Raw genomic sequence first — 26,862 nt, 5'->3', positions numbered from 1 at the left:
TTTGAAATATGGACAGTACTTAGCGGTATGCGGATCCTTATGCATGTCCTTATATTAAGGAGGAGCTGAGGAATAGTATACAGCAAGGAATCATGCCCTTCTGTGTCTAGACACTGGTTGTGTATTATCTCCAGGATTCCCACTAACACCGGTAGGATTAATACCGCTGCTTCCTCCACCTTTGTCAGTGCTGGGCAGATGACTGCTGATGTCTGAGGGCAGCATGGGAAGCTCCCAGTGGATTGCTGGTCAGGCATATGACACAACATGGTTTGTCTCCATGGCAATGGGTCTTCTTCAGCCATCAAAAGACCTTTTCATCGTCTGCCATTACCAATATTATTTTCAAGTACCCCCAACTGGTCTGCAGAGTACCCCCAGGGGTACTAGTACCCCAGGTTGGGAACCACTGTTTTAAGGTATCGGGAAGCTTGGGCCTTGTTGGATCAGGATATTGGGTGTTTGACATTCTCTCGCAGGGATACAAGAACCCTTTCAGGGGTCCTCCTCTGAGAAGATTCTTACCCACACCACTTCCAAAGGAGTCCCGATTTAGAACTGCTCTTTTGTGGGTGGCTGTCGCTTCTAGAAAAAGGAGTGGTGATCCCGGTGCCACGGGAGGAATGGAATAAAGGCTTTTATTCCATTCTGTTTTTAGTGCCCAAGCCAGATGGAACCTTCAGACCCATCCTGAATCTGAAGTCATTAAATCTCCACCTGTGGGTGGATCACTTCAAAATGGAGTCTCTGCGGTCTGTGCTTCTCAGCCTAGACCAGGGAGAATTTTTGGCATCCATGGACATTCAGGGTGCATATTTACCTGTCCCAATTCACCTGGAGCATCAGGCTCTTCTGCGTTTTGCAATCGGGGACCGACATTACCAATTCCAGGCGCTGCCCTTTGGATTGGCAACGGCTCCAAGGGTATTCATGAAGATTATATCATTGTGATACCTTATTTGGAAGATCTGCTGTTCAAAGCAGAATCAGCAGAGACATTACAGAAGCATCTGGCAGAGGCTATTCAGTTTTTGCAAGCTCACGGGTGGCTGTTAAATTTGCAGAAGTCACAACTGGTACCGGCCCATAGGATTCAATTTCTGGGAGTCGTCCTGGATACTCACTTACATCGAGTATTCCTGCCAGAAGTGAAAGCCAAGGACATTTCCCTCCTGGTAATGTCGGTTCTGGAATTACCGGACCCATCGGTCTGGAAATGTCTCAAGTTGCTGGGCAAAATGGTGACGACTTTCGAGACTCTGCAGTACGCCAGATTCCATTCTAAGGCCTTTCAATGGAACATCTTGGTCGGGGAACACGCAGACCAAGTCAGAAAGGGTGACGCTGACTTTGGAAACCAGGTCCTCTCTAAAATGGTCTCCCTTCAGGGGGGTTCGGTCTCTTCAGTCTTGGGAATGGCTACTACCGACGCCAGTCTCAGGAGCTGGGGGGCAGTAGTCCTGGACCTGAGGCTTCAGGGCCTGTGGACTGCAGTGTAGTCAGCTCTCCCGATATATATTCTAGAGCTTCGTGCTGTATGGAAGGCCTTATCCCTGGTGGAAGACAAACTGAGAGGCCTCCCCATAAGGATTCAGTCGGACAACGCCACGGCTGTGGCATATTTGAATCATCAGGGCGGCACACGCAGCAGGATGGCTATGAGGGAGGTGTCGCGGATTCTTGTGTGGGCGGAGCAAAATGTTCCAGCCTTATCGGCAATATTCATGTGAGGAATATGGAGGCTGACTTCTTGAGCAGGGAACAGCTGCTAGAAGGGGAATGGACTTTGAATTCACAGATCTTCCAGCAGATTGTATGTCGGTGGGGGCTCCCGGAGGTGGATTTAATGGCGTCCAGGTTCAACCATCAGGTTCCCAGATTTTTTTCCAGGACAAGGGATCCTCTGGCGTCAGCTGTGGATGCAATGACAGTGCCCTGGACAGGGAATCTGGCATACATTTTTCCACCATTCCCGTTGATTGCCAGGGTTCTGAAGAGGATCAAATCCAAGGGATTCTAGTAATACTGATAGCTCCAGATTGGCCAAGGAGGTCTTGGTATTCGAGTGTTCAGAGACTATTGTGGCGTCTACCTCTAAGGCCAGACCTACTAAGTCAAGGTCCGTTTTTCCATCAGGATTTAGCTCGGTTAACTTTGTCGGCTTGGCTATTGAAACCGCCATTTTAAAAAATAAAGCATTTTCTGAAGCGGTTGTGGATACAATGATCAAGGCTAGAAAATCGGTGTCTTCGGCTAACTACTATAGGGTCTGGAAGACATATATTAGATGGTGTGAACGGCAGAAGTCTCATACGTCCAGATTTCGGCTGTCTAAGTTGCTTGAATTCCTTCAGGATGGCTTTTCTTCAGGGCTAAGTCTCCAGTCTCTTTAAGTCCAGATTTCGGCTCTGTCAATTTTCTTTCAGAAAAGAGTGACTGTGATTCCGGAGGTGCAAACCTTCCTTCAGGGAGTTACTAGATTAAAACCACCATACAAACAACCGGTGGCACCATGGGATTTGTCTCTAGTGTTGGAGATTCTTCAAAAGCCTCCTTTTGAACCATTAAGGTCGGCAGACCAAGTTTCTCACTTGGAAGTTAGTGTTTTTGTTGGCTGTTTCCTCTGCAAAGAGGGTTTCAGAATTGGAAGCATTGTCTTGTAAGCCTCCCTTCTTAATATTTCATGATGATAAGGCTGTTCTAAGAACAGTACCCAAATTTTTGCCGAAAGTGGTTTCTGCTTTCCATTTAAATCAGGATATTGTTCTTCCTGTGTTTCAACCCCCAGAGGGTTCCAAGAAAAGAGACAAATTGAGGAATTTGGATGTGGTGCACGCCTTGCGCATTTATGTGGACAGAGTTAAAGTCTTTAGGAAGACAGATACTTTACTGGTCTTGTATGATGTACACAAGATAGGCTGGCCCGCTTCAAAACAGACCATTGCTAGGTGGTTGAGATCAGTTATTGCTTTTGCATATACCAAGGTTGGTAGGCCTGTACCGGCCAGGATAAACGCACATGCCACCAGGTCTGTTGCCACCTCTTGGGCGGTTCGCCATGGGGCTACGGCTGAGCAAGTATGCAAGGCTGCCACTTGGTCATCTGTTCACACTTTTGCCAAATTCTACAGGTTCCATGAGTTCGCGTCGGAGGACGCATCATTCAGGCGAGCAGTGGTGAGAGCTGCAGACCTGAGCGTACCCTCCAAAGGACCGGCTCTTGAACGTCCCAATGTGAAGCTGTGTCACCAGGACCATTGAAAGAGAAAAAGGGATTTTTGTAAGAACTTACCGTTCAAATCCCTTTCTCTGATATGGTCCTGGTGACACAGCGATCCCTCCCTTACGCTCAGTAAGTATTGCCGTTTTCATGTGTCATGTTATGATGGTAAAAGTTTGTGCATATAATATGTTCAGGCGTTTGTACTGAGTTGATGTATTCCAGTGGCTTTGAAAGTTGAACTGAGGATTCTGGGATGCAGTGGGAGGAGCCTACCTCTCTGAAAGCTTTGGTATAGTTGCCTGGCTACTGCGGACCCTCCTACATCCCAATTTGAAGCTGTGTAACCAGGGCCATATCAGAGAAAGGGATTCACACGGTAAGTTCTTACAAAAATCCCTTTTTTGCTGGACTATGGCAGTGCTCATCCTGTTCCTCCTTGCACAAAGGCGGAGGTAGCGGTCCTGCTGCTGGGTTGTTGCCCTCCTACGGCCTCCTCCACATCTCTTGATGTACTGGCCTGTCTCCTGGTAGCACCTCCATTCTCTGGACACTATGCTGACAGACACAGCAAACGTTGTCACAGCTCGCATTGATGTGACATCCTGGATGAGCTGCACTACCTGAGCCACTTGTGTTGGTTGTAGACTCCGTCTCATGCTACCACTAGAGTGAAAGCACCGCCAGCTTTCAAAAGTGACCAAAACGTCAACCAGAAAGCATAGGATTAAGAAGTGGTCTGTGGTCACCGCCTTGCCTATAATTTCCAACTGTTGTATATTCTTTTTGCACAATAGCATGCAAAATTGATTTTAAATCAGTGTTGCTTCCTAAGTGGACAGTTTGATTTCACAGAAGTGTGATTAACTTGGAGTTACATTGTGTTGTTTAAGTGTTCCCTTTATTTTTTTGAGCAGTGTATATATGATAAGTAAGAATGTAGTCAGGATGTCAGCGTTCCATGTTTCAATACCATAATGTTGACATGTTTTGAATGTGAATATTCACAATCATGACACTAACATAATGCTGGCATATTGTGGTCTTGGGTTGCCTCCAGGTGAGCTAACTTCCAGTTTAGAAGTACACAACTGTATGACCACCAGCAGGTGCTATTATCACATAGCATAAGACCACCAGAGCAGACACTCCTTGCTGTGGCTGGCAGCTTGCCATATGTTTAAAAATGTAATGGAGATCTCAGCATTACTATGAACATGTAGGACATGTGGATCTTTTGCTGGTCCTTTATGGTGTGCTGGAGGAATCTCTTGTTTTTTTTTTGTAGTACAGTATAACCAATAGGTAGTGTACCAACTTCGACCACTGACTGCTACCAGCTGTGGGGCCCTTCACTTCCGCTGCTGTGCTGGACGCCGACCCACTGTTCCTCTCTGCATCAGCTTTCACCGGTCGACACAACAAGGGGTTAGGCCACAGGAGACAGGCAGCCCGCACACCAATTATACTCATGGGGCAGGTGATAGCCACTCTAGTCCCCTGATCCTATCACTACCAAGCCTGCAGTGCTGCCTCTAGTCTGCCCCACTCCCACTGCTACTTCTCACTGTCCCACCACCCCCGTGACCCCCCCCCTTCCAATGAATCGCAACCCGTGAAGGGTTGGGGGTGCCTTGCTGCTCCCAGCAGTTGCCACCCATAGGCCCGTGCCTCATGGGCCTAGTGGAAAATCTGGCCCTGAGGTTACATGCTCATTGCCACAGAGGGGGGGTTATATGCTAGTTGTCCAGGGAGGATTACATGCTCCTTGCCCTGGGGTTGGTGCACAGTGCGTCAGCGCTACCAGAATCCACACTTTTAGGTAGTGTTGGGCGCCATGACAGACGGTAGAGGTGCAGGAAGCCTCTACCCAGGGGAGGGTGAGGAAGGTAGACATACATGCCGGGTAAGGAGAATACACAGGGGGTGACTTAAATGGAAAAAAAACTGTGGCAGAGTACAGCTGCATGCACTCTATATCACTGACCACCACTTTCCAAAGCAGCAGCAGCACTGATATGCTACATAAGCAACAGCTCCTCTGTGTATTTGGGGGTGGAGCTTAGTTCTGCATGATGTGGAAAGGAAGGAGGGGGAAAGAGCGGTGGGTAGGCTTTCAATTTCTGTCTGTAGTGCCCCGAACGGCCAGGCATTGCTCTACCCCCACCCCCTCACGGCCCTCTAAGCTCCACCCCTTCACAGAGACCATTGTTCTGTATATGCTGAGGGACAGAAGCATACCTTCATGCTGTCACTCAGATCTATATACACAGTACAGCAGTGGCTCCAATGCTGCAGAACTGCATTGGCCTGGGGGGGGTGGGGGGTTTGGTGTCACTGAGTAGACCTATGGTCTGTATGCAGGAGGAAGTCGGAATTGATAGACGCTTTCAGTCACCGCGCCAGGGCTGAGGCGGGATGGTCAGCGTGGCTATGGACACTGCAGGGCTGAGGGGGTTGCTGCCGCACTCAACAGCGTACACTGTGTGTGAGTGCGGCAGTGGGTGAAGACAAGAAGCGAGGTGGACACTGCAGGGCTGAGGGGGTTGCTGCCGCGCTCAGCTACACTGAGTGCGGCAGCGGGAGATTAGAAGCGCAGCAACGGCTGGGGAGGGAAAGTAATGTCAGCGGCAGCTATTTCCTTATTAACTGCAGGGTGCAAGGCAGCCAGAAACGGGCAGGGCGGAACTTGGCAGCTTGGCGCAGCGCCCTGTGAAATAAGCCTAGCGGGAACACTAATAGGTGTCATGATTTCATGGTGGTATTTGGATTTTGTTCTACCAGCCAAGATTGGTGCCATCTGGGGTAGAGACAAGGAGTCAAATGGATTGTTTTTTGAGGAAAATTTGGGGAAATTTATTAAACCTTAGTACATGTTGACGTACTGCTCATTATAACCAATAATATTCTAGCTGTAATTTAGCAAATAAAATAACTAGAATCAAATTGGATCATAATAAGCAATACCTCATTTGTTCTCTTTAGAAGGTTTGTTTAATCTCTCCCTTAAGGCCCAAACGCACTGGGCGATTTTGAGCTGAAAGCCACTCAAAACACTAAGTTTGAGCGACTTTCAGCTCAAAGCCGCCCATTATCGCTGGGAAAGCAGCTTATCTGCTTGTATTGCCAGCAGCTGAGCAGCTTTATTGATGGCTTTGCATAGCGCTGCACTATGCAAAGCCATCCACCCCTCCCACTGACCACACCGGGCAGGGGGCGCAGTTACACCGTCAGTGCAGTATCCATGTCAGAATCAGCGTAGTGTTCCCATGGCCAGCGTCGTTAGCCTAGTAGTCAGAAGTAGCATAGCATCCCTGTCAGAATCAGCATAGTGTTCCCGTGGTCAGCGTAGTTAGAAGTAGCGTAGTGTTCCCTCGGCCGCTTAAGTGTCCCTGTCAGATTAACTAAAATCTAGTTACAAGTTAACACATGTCGTCATTACTGTCTCAGATGTATGATATGGCAGGTGTGAATTTGTTCCTGAAACACCCCCACTATACACGGCAGCCCGAAGCGTGCCCCGTGTTACGCATCCTCCCAACCTTTTCATACCCCCACTATCCACGTCAATGTGGAGTTCATTTTATATAGTGAGGCGAGTGCAGCAAGGTGAGGGGACGCGGATTACCTTACATGTAATCCACGTCCGCTCGCCACGCTTTGGGCTTGCTGCGCTCGCCACACTATATAAAATCAACTCCACACTGACGTGGATAGTGGGGGTATGAAAAGGTCGGGAGGACGCATAACGCTGTGCTCGCCACACTTCGGGCTGCCGTGGATAGTGGGGGTTTGAAAAGGCATTTGCTAGTATGTAACATGGAACATTGGTGGTGCCAGCATGATCACCTCTCCGCCAAAGAGAGGGGATCATGCTGACGCCGGCAGTGTGAGAGGCGCTGACTAGACTTGCCCGGGACAGAGATGCAGTTCCCGTTAACAGTACGGTAGTTAATTGTGTAGTTTCACGCTGGCAGTCTACGCTGATAATGTAGCTTAGGCTGCCACCATGAAACTACACAAGTAAGGCAGCCGTTGGGCTACATCATGGGTATTCAAACTGTAGCCCTCCAGATGTTGTGAAACTACAAATTCCAGCATGCCTTACCACAGATTTAACACTCCCTTATAGCAAAACTGTGGCAAGGCATGCTGGGATTTGTAGTTTCACAACATCTGGAGGGCCACAGTTTGAAGACCCATGGGCTACGCTATTAGCGTAGCTTCAAACGTAGCGTAAGCTGCTGCCATGAAACGACACAAGTACCACACTTTCCCCCCAGCAATGACAGCGGTCAGCGCTATCCATACACACTGGGCATAATCTCCCAGTGTGTATGGACCATTAGTGAGAGAGGCTGGTTCTTGCAGAGGTAAACAATAAGAACTGGTAATATTATGCTCATTATATAGGGAGAAAAAAAAAAGGAAATACTGTATTAGAGAGGAAATATAAAGATAAATTCTGATGTGCTTCTCAAACCACCCACGAGTGCTGATGTGCAACCTTTGATCAGAGATGAAGCAAGCCAATAATTTTTTCACTGGCAATTGCAAATTGGTAACGAACATACAAAATAATTTGTGATATTGTATACACAAGAAAGCAGTAAGTATTCAATGAATGCATTAACCCTATGAAGGGCAAGCCAAAGCCTTAAGAGAGTGGTGTACAATAGTAACTTTCATCCTCCTCTCCCTATGACAATGGATGTACACATGATCAAATGTCTCCAGTAAAAGCCTGCTGTACTACCGGTATAGAAAAATAAAATATCCCTTTTCTTCTAACGTAATGGTGTATCGGAGCAGATCCCATTTTCTGAGCAGTCCCTGAGTACACATATAACTTATACTTAAAAAGGGAAAAGAACCAAGGGCCTTATTTTGGTTCATTCTTTCTGACAAAATTCTTCTTAGATGGGCAAAACCATGTGCACTGCAGGTGGGGCAGGTGTTACTTGTGCAGAGAGAATTAGATTTGGGTGGCGTTTTACTTCAAAGTGAGATCTATATTGCAGTGTAAAAATAAAGCAGTCAGTATTTTACCTGCACAGAAACAAAATTACTCACCCAAATCTAATTCTCTCTGCACATGTTACATCTGCCCCCCCCGCAGTGCACATGGTTTTGTCCATCTAAGAAGGATTTTGTCAGAAAGAATGAACCAAAATAAGGCCCCAAGTCTTCCTGACAGTTAAGGGCCAATCTCTTTATTAAATCCTTATTAAATCTTGACGTTAAACTGCATGCAAAACTGATGGCCAACCTCCTCAAACCCCGGTTACCGAGCAAAGTCCATTCTGATCAAGTCAGTTTTTTGTTCCTGGGAGAGAAGCTAAAGATAACACCGTGAAAGTTATTGACTTGATTGCACACATATCCCATTTATACTCTGCAAGTACACAGAGGCGGCTTTTGATCAGGAGGACTGGGGCTTCATGTCAGCAGTCATAAACCAAATAGGTCTGGTAGACCTGTTCCTTCAAAAAATTCTCTCACTATACAAGGCACCATCAGCACAGATTAGGGTCAATGGCATCCTCTCTGACACTGTACTAATTGCACATTACTAATGGTGCAAGAAAGCTTTCTCTATTTGGCCCTTCATTTTTGTACTCTGTATAAAGGCGTTAGCGAGGGTAATTAGCATTACTCCCAAAATAATTGGTTAAAAAGTAAGCATCAAGGATAACCAGCTGACTCTCCTTGCATACGACCTGTTGGCAGTAATAATGAATCCAGTTATATGTTTACCAATCTTATGGGGAAATTCAATTACTTTAGTTGGCTCTCAAATATTTTTTTTGTCCACAGCATTGAATATTACTGCCTCTGTTGAGACTCTCAGCTCTCCATGATACATTTCCTTTATCATGGCACCCCATTCCACTAAGATATCTACACATAGTGATACATTGCATTCTTTCTAGATTGTGTGCTTTGAACCATGTTCCCCTTCTGGGCAAATTCCGTTCAGACCATGCTCAATGGCTCCCTCAGAAATTCTCCTGGATAGGTAGAATACATATTGTAAAATTGTATATTTGGAATAACTTGTATAATTACCGTTAACCTCTCACCCAGTTATTTATCGACTGTTTGCATTGTTATTCAATATTTTGTTTGGTTAGGCGCAAATCCCAAGGACAGAAGACAGTTTTCTATGCTATCAGCATACTATCAAGCCTCTATTCTTCATGGAATAGTGGACTGATATATAAATTCGCTGCAGAAGCAGTGGGTTGCAATAAAATCTGCCTCCACCAATTAACATTTAGTTCCCTAATGCTTTAAAATGATTAAATCGGATCACCCAACTGTGGATCCAACTTTAAAGTTCTGGATGACGATTAGAACAAGACCTGGAATATCCTCAATATCTCCCCTCCTATAGTATATAACCTCCTTTTTATCCCTGGAACATCAGGAAGAGTAGCGTTAAAAAGGTCAGTTTTAATACAGTGGGAAGTTGGGTTTCCTGAGGGAGATATTCAAGTCCTTTGATGCATTATCCCCTGAAGCAGGCTTGCCTAGGCAAGATCAATGGTTCTATTTACAATAATGCCATTTTGCCTCTCTAGGGGACCCGCCGTATTCAGCAGACCATTGACTCACTTTGAATCTATGTGTACTAATGCCGCTGTCCCCCAACATGTCATCTCCACTATTTATCAGATCCTTTTAATGATTAATGTGCCAGATGGTACATCATTTTAAGTGGCATGGGATAGGGATATGACAACCTCCAAGAGCATTCAGCTGAACTGGTATAAGATATACCAATTTGCTGGTGCTTATTCCTCTAGCTTAGAGGCCTTAGAAATGCAGTATAAAATGATGAATAGATGGTACTGCTGTCCAGTTATTAATCAGAAGTTTTCCACTGGTGTGTCTTAGCATCAGAAGTTCTTTGATTCTCTGTTCCATTAAACCCCGACTTATGGTTGTTATTACATATAACTATCCCAATACAAATAGTCACTCCTCAAACATGAATAAAGCAGTCAGAGCTATAGTCCCAATCTGTTGGCGATCCACCTTGCCGCCCATGTTCTGAACTGGTTTAAGCGGTTGGATTTCTATATGTATGTGGATGACATTCCACTGGCCCAAGAGAGACAACCTGATTTTGTGGTGTATTTCAAGCTTTCCGCCACATATAGGGATTTGATCCCCAGGCCTGAATGAAATTTAGCCCCTGATGTAGCTGCGACTCAATCGACTTAAGTCCTGCGCTATGTTACTAATTTTAGAAGCACCATACACTTGGTCTGAATTTGTCTAGAAATGTATTTATTCATTAACAGTTTCTTATATAGCGCATACTTATTCCGCAGCGCTTTACAGAGTGTAGTTGAACATTCACATCCTTCCCTGTCCCAGTGGAGCTTACAATCTATATTCCCTACCACATATACACGCACACAGAGACATTCTAGAGTTAATTTGTAGGGAGCCAATTAACCTACCAGTATATTTTGGGATTGTGGAAGGAAACCCACACAAACATGGGGAGAATATACAAACTCTGCACAGTTAGAGCCATGGTGGGAATCAAACCCATGACCTCAGAGCTGTGAGGCAATAATGCTAACCATTACACCATCTGCCCAAATTTATTTTCTCTCATATATTTATGTTTTATGAGACACAAGTTGTTCTGTTCTTGATATTGTAAAATACTAAAAAAGAATAAAAATAAAAAAAAAATCCAGGATCCTCCACCAACGCATATCAACCCATTAGGTTATTATCAAGGTTTGTATCAAGTGGATTCTAAAAATGTACTATAATACCCTTCCCATGAACTGGAGCGGATGGGGAAGGGACAGGGCAATAAATAAAATCACACCACAAACTATTAATTTATTAATATTTATACAGAAACCACATATTTCATTGTGCTTTATGAAACATTCCTCTCTTCTCGGACTTCTTTTCTGACAGCAAATACATCTGATAATTCACACTTCTCATAACCCTCACTACTCCACTACATTTCATTGTAAGCTCTCCTGCACTACATTGCTACTTGAGACATTATAAATATACAATTTCAGAATAGGATGTATTTTTTTTTTATGTAAAAGAGAATGAAAAATATTAAGTAAAAACAACCCTGTGTGAATGGTGTGTGTTATCCTACATATCACAGGCTACACAACACTATGATACCTTATCATTGTTTATATGGCAATTTCCAAGAGATGCTAAGAGAGGTAGCAGGAACATGCCAAACCTCAAACTGCTCATGTACCTCACATAGACCAGTATTCAATGCCTCTGATTCACCATATTTTCTGGGGTATCAGGCAATTTGCCGGGTTTACAGCGAATTTCTCACAGAAAAAACAATTCGCCCTATTCAAATGGACACAATTCGCTGCAAATGAAGAGCGAATGTCTGGCGATTCGCCAGTGGTTTTCAATGGGGTTTTCAGTGGAATTCGCCGAGAGTGTATTCAATGCTGAAGTGGAGAACTGCTTTCTCCAGTGATTTCCGCCAGGATTCTCCATTTTACATTCGTCATCTTTTTTAGGTGAACTGGAATGTGGCGCGTTTATTTTTATTTTGGTGTAAAAAAAAATCAGATTTTTTTTTCTGTGAAGGGGGCATGCTATTTTTATTCATGTCCTTGCAGCACATGAATATATTTTACATTTTTTTTTTTGTAACTATTTTTTTTTTTTTTTACACATTCACCAGCAGGGGCCGAGCCGGGAACAGCTCATTAATATTCATATATTCACTGCACACTGATCCCGATCATTACATATGCACGATCGGGACCAGTGTGTAGCGGCTTCCTAACACAGCCCCCTGCCAGCTCTGGGGGGCTCTCCCTGTGTCCCAGACAGCCCTCCTTCACCTCCACAGTATCTGGCGCAGGCAGGGAGGCTTCCATCTCCCTGCCTGCAGCCGTCCTCCGGCTCCCTGCGGCATTCGCCGGGGGGGGGTTAAAATTCGCCGCCTGGGGCAGCAAGCCCCTGAGGCGTTGAATAGGGGGTGAGGGAGGGCTGGCAGCCCTCCGGAACCCGGTGATTGTGCAGCGAATCCAAAACTGGATTCACTGCACAAGGGGAATTAAAGTACTGAATACCTGCCACAGGGACAGATTCGGATTTGGAAGTAGAGCAAAAAAAACAAAAAAGCTAATACCTTTGTATATGGAACAAATCATGTTGCAAGAATAGTTGAGCAAATGCATTTAAATGGTTTCTGTGCAGGGTAAATACTGGCTGCCTTTGCATTTAACCCACAAATGTTAGACAGGTTTATTATGACACCATTGCAATTTAGGTTCCAGTTTGGCCCCCCCTGCCCTAAACAATGAGCTCCATGAATGATATTGGAGAATTTCAAACAGAAGAAAGAAGAAATGTCCTTGTTGGGTGCACCAAAAAGATATTTAAAACTTAACCTTTATTATTAGTTTATTTAAGAACTGCGAAATAAAAAATATACATATATGACAACATACAGGGTGGGGGTCACACAATTTAAAAACTAGGTGGTGGGCAGATGTGGCAGAAAACTTTATTCAAGTATCAGTGTGCTTTTTAGACAGTATGTGGTCCTGGTCCGTACAGATAGGGATAATTCCACTGTCGGGTCAGGAAATCTGTGCGAAAGCGGGTTCAAAAAGATGGAGAACCTCTTTAGTATAGTTGCTCTCTAGAACGCTAAGCTCATGTGATGAGTGAATAAAGTGTGGTTGGCTCAAGTATGGGGTACGGGCGTAATTACAGGATCTGTACACACTGTAATAATTGCGCAGTGTGTATGCGTCTATGCACTATTGACTCCGATAACGGAGGATCCCTGAACGTCGTAGTCCCCTAAGGATGTGCGTATGTAGACCAGAACTGCAAACATACAGTGATATAGGGCCATTCGCCACACAAATAAGGGTGCACTATCTGGCGTGGAGACGCTCTAGGTGGGATAGTGTCAAACCCCTGCCAATAAACACTCCCACAGACGTGCCACCTTCGTTAGTGAGTGGTTCGTCCGAATAAACTGTGGAACACTATCGAGCGTGAGGACGCTCCGTGATGTGATAGTGTAAATTCCTCACTGGTGGGGAGTGATATGGCTGCACTGTTGAGGTGGTCTATATCGCACTTTCAATGGAGCCGCCTCCAATGGAGCTAATAGACTCAAACGTGAGCGCCTTAAAAAAGGCTCTTAGCGTCGCTTCACTGTCTAAATACAGAATCAAAATGCATCAATATGAAAAATAATAAAGCCTGCCTACATCTGCCCACGCACCGCTAGCCGTTTGAAAGTGCGATATAGACCACCTCAACAGTGCAGCCATATCACTCCCCACCAGTGAGGAATTTACACTATCACATCACGGAGCGTCCTCACGCTCGATAGTGTTCCACAGTTTATTCGGACGAACCACTCACTAACGAAGGTGGCACGTCTGTGGGAGTGTTTATTGGCAGGGGTTTGACACTATCCCACCTAGAGCGTCTCCACGCCAGATAGTGCACCCTTATTTGTGTGGCGAATGGCCCTATATCACTGTATGTTTGCAGTTCTGGTCTACATACGCACATCCTTAGGGGACTACGACGTTCAGGGATCCTCCGTTATCGGAGTCAATAGTGCATAGACGTATACACACTGCGCAATTATTACAGTGTGTACAGATCCTGTAATTACGCCCGTACCCCATACTTGAGCCAACCACACTTTATTCACTCATCACATGAGCTTAGCGTTCTAGAGAGCAACTATACTAAAGAGGTTCTCCATCTTTTTGAACCCGCTTTCGCACAGATTTCCTGACCCGACAGTGGAATTATCCCTATCTGTACGGACCAGGACCACATACTGTCTAAAAAGCACACTGATACTTGAATAAAGTTTTCTGCCACATCTGCCCACCACCTAGTTTTTAAATTGTGTGACCCCCACCCTGTATGTTGTCATATATGTATATTTTTTATTTCGCAGTTCTTAAATAAACTAATAATAAAGGTTAAGTTTTAAATATCTTTTTGGTGCACCCAACAAGGACATTTCTTCTTTCTTCTGTTTGAAATTCTCCATTACCTGTATGTCCGTCGGTAGCACACCCCCAACCCAGTGATACATTATACTGTGACGTATGAATTACTTTAGGGGGTCCACCATATCTGTGTCTTGTGCGACCAACAAAAACACCTCCCTTCTCCCCATGAATGATATTGTCAGTGCTCCCATGTGAATGATGTAGCGCATACACACTGAACAACATTGTTAAGCAGCAATGATAGCAACTCCAACTACACCATGATTGTTCCAGCTATATGCTGAGAAAGAATGAATAATGCATTTTGGGAAAGAAGAATACAAGCATAATGTACTGCATCATAAATAGATAAAAGCAGCAGATGTGTATTTTATGGCAGGGATTCAAACCCACAATAGTTATTTCACTTTCAATTAGACACCATAGAACACAATGTAAATGTTCTGGACATTTCCCCAAGCTGTAGCTTCCACATTCAGTATGACACAGGTGAGGACTCTTGACTCCTGGCTATATAATAAAGTTGCAAGCCATACAGGAGATCCATGAACTGTATACATGTGGGCTGGGTAGGAACCTTGCTGCAGGTGCACATCACAGCACAATATTTATCAGATCACAATATATGAACCATTTTCAGTTTAGATCATCACATTTTAAATTGTTTGTTTTGCAGAATGCAAAAGAAAGGTTACTAGATTTTAAAAAACATATACACATCAGTACCTTGCCATAACACCCATACAACCCGACAGTGTACACAGTATGACTAAAGGAATTACAGGGGAGAATGCAATTGAATAGCTGGGGCCCTATTCAATGCTGTCTTTACCAGGCGCATTGAAGAGGCATGACGGCAGGAGGAGCCCGACTTTAACAGCTGTCCGGCCAGTTCTGCCGATAATGGCCGTGGATTGTCGCGATCCTGGCCGTATATCGACAATCCACGGCCATTTACGTGGACATGACCCCTATTTGTCAATCGGCAGGCGGGACATTGAATCCCGACTTGCGATTTGCTGCTGGGCAAACCGCAACGGGACAGGATCACGGCTGTCGGGAGGGACTGACAGCCAGGATTGCATACCCCCCAAATGCTTATCTCTAGATACCATCATTATTTATTTGTAACCTGTCTACCTTTGGTAATGAATATTGATATGTAATAACATCTTTTCTGCTTTACATCTGTATATTTCACCAGTTTGTGATCACATCTTTGGGTACTTGTGTAGTTTCATGGCGCCGTGCTACTTCCGGGTGTACGCTCGCCACGAAATATGTCCAAAAAAGTAACTTAACTCCATGCCAACATGGATAGTTCATACCTCCACTATCCATGTTGGCATGGAGTTGATTTTAAATAGCGTGGCGAGCCACCGAGCCGCAGCGTGGGCGAGCGAAGCGAGCCCCGCAAGGGGACTCAGACGCACGGCGCCATGAAACTACACAAGTACCCATCTTTGTTATCTAGGTAAAAAAAACAACAACATGTATACGTTGTCATGTGTAAACTATATATGTATTTTAGATAATTACTTTGGTCAATGCTTGGACCAGAAACCAAAAAAGTTTGTAAAAAAAAAGCATTCATTGGTAAAAGGCTCTTTAAAAAAGTATAAAATGTCAGGAGTAAGGGTGCTGCGATCATACATTAAGGATGTGTTGGTAATCCTCTGACAAATGCTATTCTTAGCCCTGAAATGGTAATACACACCCTTATTTAATATTTTTCTCCAATGGTCTAGTAGGTTACAATCAGAGGCGGAACTACCATTGGTGTAGTGGGTGCATTGCACTGGGGCCCCTGAGAACTAAGGGGCCCACTGCAGACCATTTTGAGCAATGTCAGATGAATGGCCCAGTTCAGAAACCCTTCAGCACTATTAATCACGGCCATATTGCCTCTAGTTAATAGACTGCTGTACATTTTTTACCAACCACTGCTGTCTGTGAATTAAACGCAGTTCACACCCAGAGCACAAAGGACAGGGGCTATTGTCACAGTCAGTAGAGTAGAGACCACTGGTTCCTGCCCCCACCAAGGTTCTCCACACCATGCACAATATTTTGATTGTACCCCATCTCCCCACTGCCTCTCCCTGTCCTCCTCTGCCTCCCCCTACCTGCCGCTGTCACGCTCTGCCTCCCCCTACCTGCCACTGTCACATTCTGCCTTCCCTTGCCTTTTGTCTTCACTGTCTTCCACTATATGTCAACCTTTTCCTACAATACGTTGTCACCCTCTGCCCCTCTGTCACCCAGTGCCACCCCTGCTTCCTACTGTCAACCTCTGCCTCTCCCTGTCACCCACTGGTTTCCCCTGCCCTCAGGGTTTGAAAAAAAAAAAACAACAACGCTCTATAGCGCATATTTTACTCTAAATTTGTCACCGGGGACTCAGTTTCTCAAACTGAAGGGCTCCCAGAGGACGTGCTGTGCTGAAGCTGTGAGCCGACCGTGAACCAATCACTGCAGCGGCCGCCAGGACCCAATCATTGTGCAGTGGCCACCTGGCAGACAATCACTATACTGCCCGGGAACCAGAAGCAGTAGAGCACTTGCACATGCCCCCCTATCACTTAGCTGATTTTTTAAAACAGCTACAATAAAAACATAGCTGACCGCCAGGACCCATCTGCCACCTCTTGCGGGAGACCGGAGCCACGCACCGCTGGGACATACCTGTCACCTCCCATGGGAGTCCTGAGTTGCGCACCACCGGGACCTGCATGCTACCTTTTGCAGGAGGCCAGAGCTGCGCACCACCAGGAGCTGGGACCTGCCTGCTACCTCTTGCGGGAGGACAGAGCTGTGCACCGCCGGGAGCTGGGACCTGCCTGCTACCTCTTGCGGGAGGCTGGAGCTGTATGCCACTCGGAGGCTGAACAGGACAGAGGACGTGGAGGACAAGCAAAGCCAGCAAGTATATATACACTGTCCCCTCACTCCCCCTCTCTCTCTCCCCTCTCTAGACGTAGTAGGCATTGAGCACCCCCAGCTTGGCAATCCTGGACGGGGCCTCCAGGAAGTGGGGCCTATTCTTCAGAAGTAGCTCCACTGTGTATACGTGGGCTGAGGCTGGCCGGGGAGAACGCAGGGCAGCTGCGGGGCTGCAGGGAGAACCAGGGCCAGATTTGGGGGTCAGGCCGTCCCTAGGCACATAATATTTGCCCCGCTCCTCCCTATTAAGAGTGGGTGATAGGGCACAGTGAGTATAAGAGAGAGAGAGAGAAGGTGGGTAGGTGTGGTCAGTGCCATGTTGGCGTGTACACCCCTTTACAATCAGAATATCTCTCTGAGGGCCAGATATATCAAGCTTCTAAAAGTGATAAAGTGGAGAGTGATAAACAACCAGCCACTAAGCTCCTACCTATCATTTTTCAAACCTAGGGGCAGATGTATGAACGGTCGTTATGGGGGAGAAGGGGTATTAGCGCACGTTATGTGCGCTGATACTGCTTCTCCCCCATGTATGAAGCAGCCAGCGTGCGGTACAGGACAGAGGCGCTATGCGCCCCTGTCCATATCGGCGCTGCTATCAAAATGATAGCAGGCCGAATGTATGAACGGTCAGCATCGCTGACCGTTCCGCACGAAGCCGGGTTTGGCTTCGCCAGCATCAGGCTGGCGAAGCCCTATCTAAACAGCAGGGACAGCGCTGTCCCTGCTGTTAGGTCTGGGCTGCGCTGGGGATCTCGCGTGAACAGCGAGATCCCGCGCATGCCCAGTGCGGCCGGCCGGGGGACAGGAGATAGCGCATCAGTATTAACTGATGCGCTATCTCCAGAAAGGGACATCGCCGAAGGGGGGAGTTAACGCTCCCCCGCTTCGGCAGACAAGATGTTAATACATCTTGTCGATGTCCCTTCCTGCTTCGCCTCGCTATTGAGGCGAAGCAGGAAGTATCATAGCGGCGCGATAAGCGCTGCTATGATACATCTGCCCCCTAGTGTGTAACATGGCAGTTAGGAGCTGATTGGCTGGCTGTGTTTCTCTCCATTTTATCACTTCTTGAAACTTGATACATCTGGCCCTCAATATGTAAAAGTTTTGTAAAACATAATTGCATCATTCTGTGAGGAAAATAGAAATACAATTGTAATAATTAAAGCATGATTTATGGCCAACGTGGTGGCTTGTAAACTGGTAATCACATGGTCTTGATAACACCATTTTTTCCCATAGCAACCTGCCTCCTAGGATTACTCATTAAATGATCATTTATCTGAAGGTTAGACAAGAAAGTAAAACAAGACAACTAATGGAAAATATCTAAATGCTATGGCATCTCACTACAAACCAAAGCAATTATTTGCTTACAATTTTGGCTACATAATCTACTAATGAACACAAGACATAACCCAGAGAGTAGAGGAGATTGACCGTAGTCTTTCAAATTCAGTCTTGTATGAAATATTATGATGTGCTTGCAAACCATTTGAGGTTGATAGATCGTTAATGTGCTTGCTTGCAATGCAAAGAAGATAAAAACACATTAAAAAGTATTTGTATACAGAAATGATTACCGTATATACTCGAGTAGAAGTCGACCCGAATATAAGCCGAGGCACCTAATTTTACAACAAAAAACTGGGAAAACTTATTGACTCACGTGGGACCCTCACTTGAGTATAAGCTGAGGGGGGGGCTTTTTTCAGCATAAAAACTGTTCTGAAAAAGAAGGCTTATACTCGAGTATATATGGTATATTATACACAAGAGCCTGCATGTTAAATTCCATTGCTGGACTCTTTTGGTTCTCTGGGTTTTGTGCTGGTTTAGAAGATATTTTAATAATTTAATCTGCTTTATCATTATATTTAGGCACCAGAAGTTCAGTGAGTTTGATATGTGTATATTTATCCTTGGTACATAGACTTGTGGTAATGACGATGTGTTACTGTTGCAGTTTAAACTGATAAGTGCTGGTTTTCCACTGAGTGATGTCACAGTTTAGCATTGTACGTTCTGTGAAGGTCACGTGTCCTTCCCCATCAATCAGAACTATGGTGTTAGTCCTAAAAAAAAAATACAACATATATTCATATAATTAAAAATAAATACAATTGTATTATTCAAATATTACCAATATAGTGGATTATATCCATTGTAGTTGGATGTTGCTAGATATTATAAAAATTAATCTGATTGCTGAATCCAAGTTCGTTCAGGACACTGACTGAGGTAATATATTAGTTATTACCTGCTCTATAGTGCAGAAAAAAAACTATTCAATAAGAGGTCCACTGACCCTAAATCACAAGCTAACGAAATTAAAGCTTTTCCCAGTTTCCTCTGGATCAGCAGTTACTAGAGACACATACTTTTAAAGAGATGTCAGGCTAGTGCTTATCAAGGTATCACCCATAGGCGTGCGTAGCACATTTTATTAGGTGGTACCTATCACCACCTATTGAGTATGTCTAATGCTGGCCACACATCAGACCAACTTTCCTCCAACCAACCAACTAGTTGGTTGGATGGAATAAAAACCTGGAACTGGATAGGAGCAAATGTAATTTGTAATTAAGTCATTTGTTTCTCAAATCTGAAAATGGACAACAATTGTCACTCAGACAAGGTTGGACCTATTTTATTTAAACTATTTCACTGAATGTTTTTGTCCATTCCTCCTGAGTTTGTGAGTTGCTTATTGGCATTTGCCCTAATACAGTACCAGATTTTCGGTCCAACCAACCAACTAGTTGGATGGTTGGAGGAAAGTTGGTCTGATGTGTGGCCAGCATAACACTACCCATTGGGTGTGTCTAACACCACCAATTAGGCATGTCTACCATCATCTATTGGCATGATCTATAATATATATTGTCTCAGCCACACCATAATCTCCTGCCTATTTCAGTTTTAACCTTCTAATTACTCTGTGTAAGAGAACATGCAAATAAAGTAAAAAACATATACAGAATGGATGACACAGGTATGTAGTGATATGACAATGGTCTAGTACAGTGGTAGCCAACCCTAGCCCTCGAGAGCTACCAACAGTTCACATTTTCCAGACAACCTAGCTGCTGCACAGCTGCACTCATTAATCACTGACACATTTTAAAAGATACACAGATGGAGCTAATTAGCTCACTTGTGATTCTGTGAGGAGACCTGCAAAACATGCACTGTTGGTAGCTCTCGAGGACTAGGGTTGGCTACCCCAGGTAGTACAATTAACAATGCAAAACACACATAATTGATTGATGGGCGCTTCTTTTAATGGAATACAGGTCTAAAAAGCAAAAGTCTTTGGAAAAAAGGTATTGCTAGTTTTGCTAGCGGCAGGGAGGTGTCAATAAGGGTAAGCACAGCATTAGGGGGTACCTGTGCACCCCTAAGACTCAATGTGCGCGCACCTATGGTATCACATAACAGTAAATCACCTTATGAAAAATGTCAACACAGTTTATGTTGTAGAAATAATCTGCAACTTCACATTTAGGGGGATATTTAATCGCCGTCGAGCTCGACGGGCCCTATTCAATGCTGTCTTCCCCGACAGCATTGAACAGGGTTTCCTTGCAGAACGAGCCCGACATCTCGGGCTGTCGGGCTCGTTCTGCCGAGAACAGCCGGGAAGTGACGAGCTGCCGGCTGCAGCTCGCCTCTTCCCGGCCGCAACTCGCGGCCACACCCCCTTCTCGTCCCGCTGCAGGCGGGACATTGAATCCCGCCTGCATGTTCTCGGTCGAGCTGACCGAGAACGGGACTGGGTCACGGCAGGCGAGCAAGCTCGTCTGCCGTGACCCGAAGATTGAATATCCCCCTTAATCTTCTGTATATTACACACCTGTTCTAAAATACATCTAATTTCCAAAAATCCAAACGCTTAACATCATCCTTTATGGAAAATGTCCGCTTTGGGAACTAAAGGGGCAGTTTAAAACAAAAAATACAACACGTAGGGCGGTATCCAATTGATTGCACTACTTTTTCAGGCAATAAAAAATGGTCTCGAAACATAATATTAGCTCCATGGTCATTACTGGGCTTTCCAATTACAGACCATTTTTTTCAGCTGAAACCAGACCAGTTTTCAGGCGATAGCACATGGATCCGGGATAATTTTCCGGACCCATGTGTTATTGCGGCAAAAGGGTCTCTTAGGACTTATCGGGGATTATGCTTTACGTGCCTCAGGCACATAAAGCATCGAGGGTAACTAGATAGCCCCTGGGGGATCCATTAGCTGTAATCCAATGGAGGATATCCAATGCTAACTGGATATCCTCCATTAGGTTGTTGCCTTTTAAAAAATTATCAAAAACCATCTATTTCCAAATTCACCATATTGATCTCCTACCCTTATGTAATTCCAGGCCAAACCTCCCCATTTTGTGTTAGCCATGGTGGTTTCCTGTGCATTTCCCATAATCTTACCTTGTCCCATAACCGGGGCACCGTACACACACTGCTGAATAGCTGGTTAGAATTGGACGGACAAATTCCTTTCCCTGCTCTTCTATAGCTGGATCCGGTAACTGCCTATAAGACACATCCAGAAAAGGCAGTAAAATCATAAGGAATATGTAAGCACTGATAAATAGGATTCATGTTATACTGAGGGAGACTACTCATAGAAAAGTTATAAATGTCATTTCTCATATTATCATTTAAATTAAGACATTTTGATAACTACACATCTCTGTAAAGATTATTTTAATCTGACAATGTTCTTAACATGCGATTTATTTAAAAATGCATAGAATTACTCAACTATTATCATGCAAGTATTTCTTTCTAAACACCAGTAGAGGGCGCACCGTGCACATGTCAGCATGAAAGCACAGCATGATTTCATTGTGAGCAGGCCTCATGCTATAGAAAACAAATGAACTTAACTGAATGTGCACTTAAATATAATTATTCACTACTGTATGTCATATGTTTTTCAATATAGTCAGCCTTATGCTTATGGTTAACAGTTAGCAAATTTATAGGGTGCTAACTTCCCCTCCTCCTGGATGGGATGTTCTAACATCCACCACCGCCAATACCGCATTCATACTAATTGCATCTGCACTAACATATATGATCAGTAACGCAAGGAACAGCTCTTGCAATAAGAGCTGTCCTTTGTGATGCAGCGTCATCCCTGGACTTCCAGATCTGAGACACGGGAGTCCATCTGCGCATGTGCAGAGTGACGGTGCTGGCAGCAAGGCATGCTGGGAAGGATCCGTAACTAATTCCTCTGACAGCACTAAGGTGAGAAGCCCATAGGCTTCTATAGGGTGCCCCGACAGAGGGGCTTTACTGCCCTACAGTTATAGTGGCGGCTCCTACCTCTTTGAAGGTGGAGGCTGCAGCCACTAGATGCACCGACACCGCCAGCACCGCGCGCTACTGCCACGAATCTCTCACCAGCCTCTGCAGTGCAGATGGCAGGCACCAGGACCAGTGCATGCATATGACCCCGAGCTTCTATGGGCTGCACCTGCTGCTGGGCCATAGAAGCCAAATTGAGCTGCACAGAAAGGCAGGAGTCCCAATGGGACTGCTTTACTGCATGTGACGACAGTGCAGTCTTATGCATGGTTATATAGGGTAGACCATGATTGGTCGACAGGGCAGAAGCTTTACTACACTTGGCACACTATTATATTCTCCCTGTATGTCCACTTGGATAGTAAATTAAGAAAAAACACCTGTTCTGGAAAAAATAGGAATTTGGTACTCACCGTTAATTCCCTTTCTCCGAATCCGTAGGGGACACTGAAGTCTACGCTGGGGAATAGAGTGGTGTATCGGAGGAGTCGGCACTTTAAGAAACTTGAACTGTGGTATGGCTCCTCCCCCTCTATTCCCCCCTCAGACCTCAGTCTTAGTTGACCGTGCCCGAGAGGAGAAAAGAGACCAGGGAATCCCAATAGAGAGAGAGAAAGAAATTAACAAACCAAAACGAACAACCATACTACTCAGTAGGCTATCAACAACACCCAGACGCATGCATAACCAAACATAACTGCATGCGCTCAAAATAAATCCCCCCCTTTTAGGCCTGAACAGTGCCGGGAGGGTGTTCAGTGTCCCCTACGGATTCGGAGAAAGGGAATTAACGGTGAGTACCAAATTCCTATTTTCTCCTTCATCCTTGGGGACACTGAAGTCTACGCTGGGGACGTCCCAAAGCCATCCCCACGGGTGGGAAGGCACTGGGCATCCTGAAGCACCGCACGGCCGAAACTGGAGGCAGAGGCCGCAAAGGTGTCAAACCTATAAAACTTAACGAAAGTATTAGGGCCCGACCAAGTGGCCGCCCTACATAACTGTGTCAGGGAAACTCCCCTGGCAGCGGCCCAGGACGGCCCCACCGAACGGGTGGAATGGGCCGAGATCCTGACTGGCGGTGACTGTGAAGCATGAAGGTAAGCCTGCTTAATGGTGAGACAGATCCACCTGGCCAGAGTCTGCTTAGACGCTGGCCAACCTCGCTTTGCCGAAGAATAAAGGACAAAAAGTGAATCCGACCTTCTGAGATCCTTGGTCCTATTCACATACACCTGCAAGGCTCGGACCACGTTCAGCGAGGCGGAATCTCCCGTAAGAGCTGGAACCACGATTGGCTGATTTAGGTGATAAGATGAAACCACCTTAGGCAAATAATCCAACCTGGTCCGAAGCTCAGCCCTGTCCGGATGAAACACCAGGTAGGGTGACCGACATGAAAGAGCGCTAAGATCGGACACCCGGCGTGCCGATGCTAACGCGAGCAGTAACACCGTTTTCCAAGTTAACAACCGCAAATCAAGAGTCTAAGGGTTCAAAAACACTTGACTTAAGATAATCCAAAACTAAAGAAAGATCCCAGGGTTCCTCCGGAGCCCGCACTGGGGGCTGAAGGCGAAGAACCCCGCTCAGAAACGTCTGCACCTCAGGAATGACGGCAAGACGCCTATGAAAGAAAACTGACAATGCAGACACTTGTACCTTAAGGGACCCTAGGCGCAAACCCGCCTTAAATCCGGCTTGCAGAAACTGCAACAACCTAGACAAAGAAAATACAGCCGTGGGCAAGTTACGGCACTCGCACCACGCTACATAGGCCCTCCAAATACTATAATAATGCCGTGAAGTAACCTCCTTCCTGGCTCTTATCATAGTGGGAATCACTGACTTAGGAATTCCTCGTCTGCTCAATAGTGCGGCCTCAACAGCCATGCCGTCAAACGAAGTTGCCGTAAGCCTTGGTAAGCGAACGGCCCCTGCTGTAGAAGATCGTCCCTTAGAGGTAGTTGCCAAGGATGATCCATCAGGAGCCCCTGAAGGTCGGCATACCAAGGATGACGAGGCCAATTCGGTGCCACCAGGATGACTGTGGACCTCTCCCGCCTGATTCTTCTGAGTACCAGCTGAATCAAGGGCAACGGAGGGAACAGATAAATGAGGGAGTAGTTCCAACTCGCGGTCAGCGCGTCCGTCGCTACCGCCTCTGGATCCCGAGACCTGGAACAATACAGCCGCACCTTCCGATTGTTCCTGGAGGCCATCATGTCCACCTGAGGCATCCCCCATCGGTGGGCGATCTGGGCAAATACCTCCGGATGTAAGGCCCACTCCCCAGGGTGAACATCCTGGCGACTCAGATAGTCCGCCTCCCAGTTGTCCACCCCGGGAATGAAGACCGCCGACAAGGCCAGAGCATGCCGCTCTGCCCATTGCAGAATTGGACGTACCTCCTGCATGGCTCCGCGACTGCGCGTTCCGCCCTGCCGGTTCACATAAGCCACGGCCGTGGCATTGTCCGACTGAATGCGAATCGCCTTCCCCCGGAGGATCCCATCCGCATAGGACAAGGCCAGACGAATCGCGCGAAGCTCCAAGATGTTTATAGGCAGCTTCGCCTCCTGAGACGACCAACGACCCTGGAAGTGCTGCCCCAACACAACAGCTCCCCAGCCCCGGAGGCTGGCATCGGTCGTGACTATCGTCCAATCCCAGATTCCGAAACGTCGGCCCTCCAACAAATTGGCCGACAGTAGCCACCACTGGAGAGAGAGACGGCTGCAGGGCGATAACACCACCATCTTGTACATGTGCAAGTGGGAGCCCGACCACTTCCTGAGCAGGTCTAATTGAAAGGTCCTTGAATGGAAACGCCCGAACTGCAGAGCCTCGAACGAGGCTACCATCTTGCCCAGCAATCGGATACATAAGTGCACCGACACTCTCCGAGGTCGAAGCACCTGCCGAACCAACTCCTGCAGGGACAACATCTTTTCCCGAGGCAGAAAAACTTTTTGAACCTCCGTGTCCAAAATCAACCCCAGGAATACAATCCTTCTTGAAGGATTCAGCTGAGATTTCTGGTAGTTGAGAATCCAGCCATGGGTCAATAACGTCTGGCAGGTTACCTGAATCGCCTGCGTCAACTGATCCCTGGATTCGGCCTTGATGAGTAAATCGTCCAAATACGGAACGATCTTTACTCCCAGAGAATGAAGCACCTCTACCATCACTGCCATTACCTTGGTAAACAGACGTGGCGCCGATGAAAGGCCAAATGGCAGAGCCCGAAACTGAAAATGGAGATCCCTTATCGCGAAGCGAAGAAACTTCTGATGCGGCACGTAAATGGGAATATGCAAATAAGCATCTTTGACATCCAAAGATGCTAAAAATTCCCCCGGCTCCAGCCCTGCAACCACAGAACGAAGAGACTCCATTTTGAATCTGTGGTACGTGATATATACGTTTAAAGCTTTTAAATTCAATATTGGTCGAACCGAACCGTCCGGTTTCGGAACCAGGAACAGGGGAGAATAAAAGCCCTCTGTGCGTTGTTCGGCAGGAACCGGCATTATAACTCCTGCGGTCAACAGTTTCTGTACTGCTTGAAGAAGCAACTGACGGTTCAACTCCACGTGAGGCAAACCTATTGTAAAAAACTGGTGAGGGGGAGTACCGGAAAACTCCAGTCTGTACCCCTGCGCAATGACGGACAGAACCCACTTGTCCTTGCAAGACCCCTCCCAGGCCTGCCGGAAGTCCAACAGGCGAGCCCCTACTCTGGGATCCCCCAGGTAGGAGGGCCGGGAGTCATGCTGCGGGCTTTTCGGTTTGCTTGACGTCTGCGCGCCGAGCAGCTGGTCCTGAGGCAGTGGTTGCTCCACCAAACCCTCTGCCTCTGCCACGAGAAGCGGTAAAGGATCCTCTGGACTTACCTCTGAACTTAGGTGCCCCCCGAAAGGAGCGAAAGGCCGGCCCTTGATAAGGCTTTTTGGGGGGCAGAGTCGCGGAAGGCAGGAAAGTTGATTTGCCTCCTGTGGCCAGAGAAATCAACTTGTCTAACTCCGGCCCAAACAAGACCTCTCCCGTAAACGGAAGAGCCTCTACCGCCCTTTTAATGTCCGCCTCCGCTTGCCAGGACTTAAGCCACAAAGACCTCCTGGCCGTAATGGACTGAGCCGAGATTCTTGCCACCAGAGCCGCAGAATCCCTTGCAGCCTCTCCAATATACATTGCAGATTCCCGCATCTGTTCTGCTAACTGAATGAACTCCTCAGAAGAACCCTGATCATTCAGACCCTTTGACAAATCCTCCGCCCATTTCTCCATGGCCCTACTGACCCAGGAGATCACGAGAATGGGCCGAAGTGA

At 46.3% G+C, this 26,862-nt stretch overlaps 1 protein-coding gene across 3 annotated transcripts in view; it reads right to left on the bottom strand.

Moving 5' to 3' along the window:
* Positions 1-18,355: 18,355 nt before the first annotated feature.
* TANGO2 (transport and golgi organization 2 homolog) overlaps positions 18,356-26,862 on the bottom strand; it is a 128,820-nt gene continuing 120,313 nt past the window's right edge. For all 3 annotated transcript variants that reach the window (XM_083149737.1, XM_083149746.1, XM_083149729.1), the window contains exons 8-9: positions 21,643-21,747; positions 18,356-19,271 (exon numbers count right to left, since the gene is read on the bottom strand). In XM_083149737.1, coding sequence (XP_083005863.1) covers positions 19,151-19,271; positions 21,643-21,747 — 226 coding nt within the window. In that variant the 3' untranslated portion in view covers positions 18,356-19,150. The remainder of the gene's footprint in view (positions 19,272-21,642; positions 21,748-26,862) is intronic.

Source organism: Crinia signifera, chromosome 1, assembly GCF_055691185.1.
Source record: "Crinia signifera chromosome 1, ASM5569118v1, whole genome shotgun sequence".
NCBI classification, from domain to species: Eukaryota; Metazoa; Chordata; class Amphibia; order Anura; family Myobatrachidae; genus Crinia; species Crinia signifera.
This window is presented reverse-complemented; position numbering and strand designations above follow the sequence as displayed.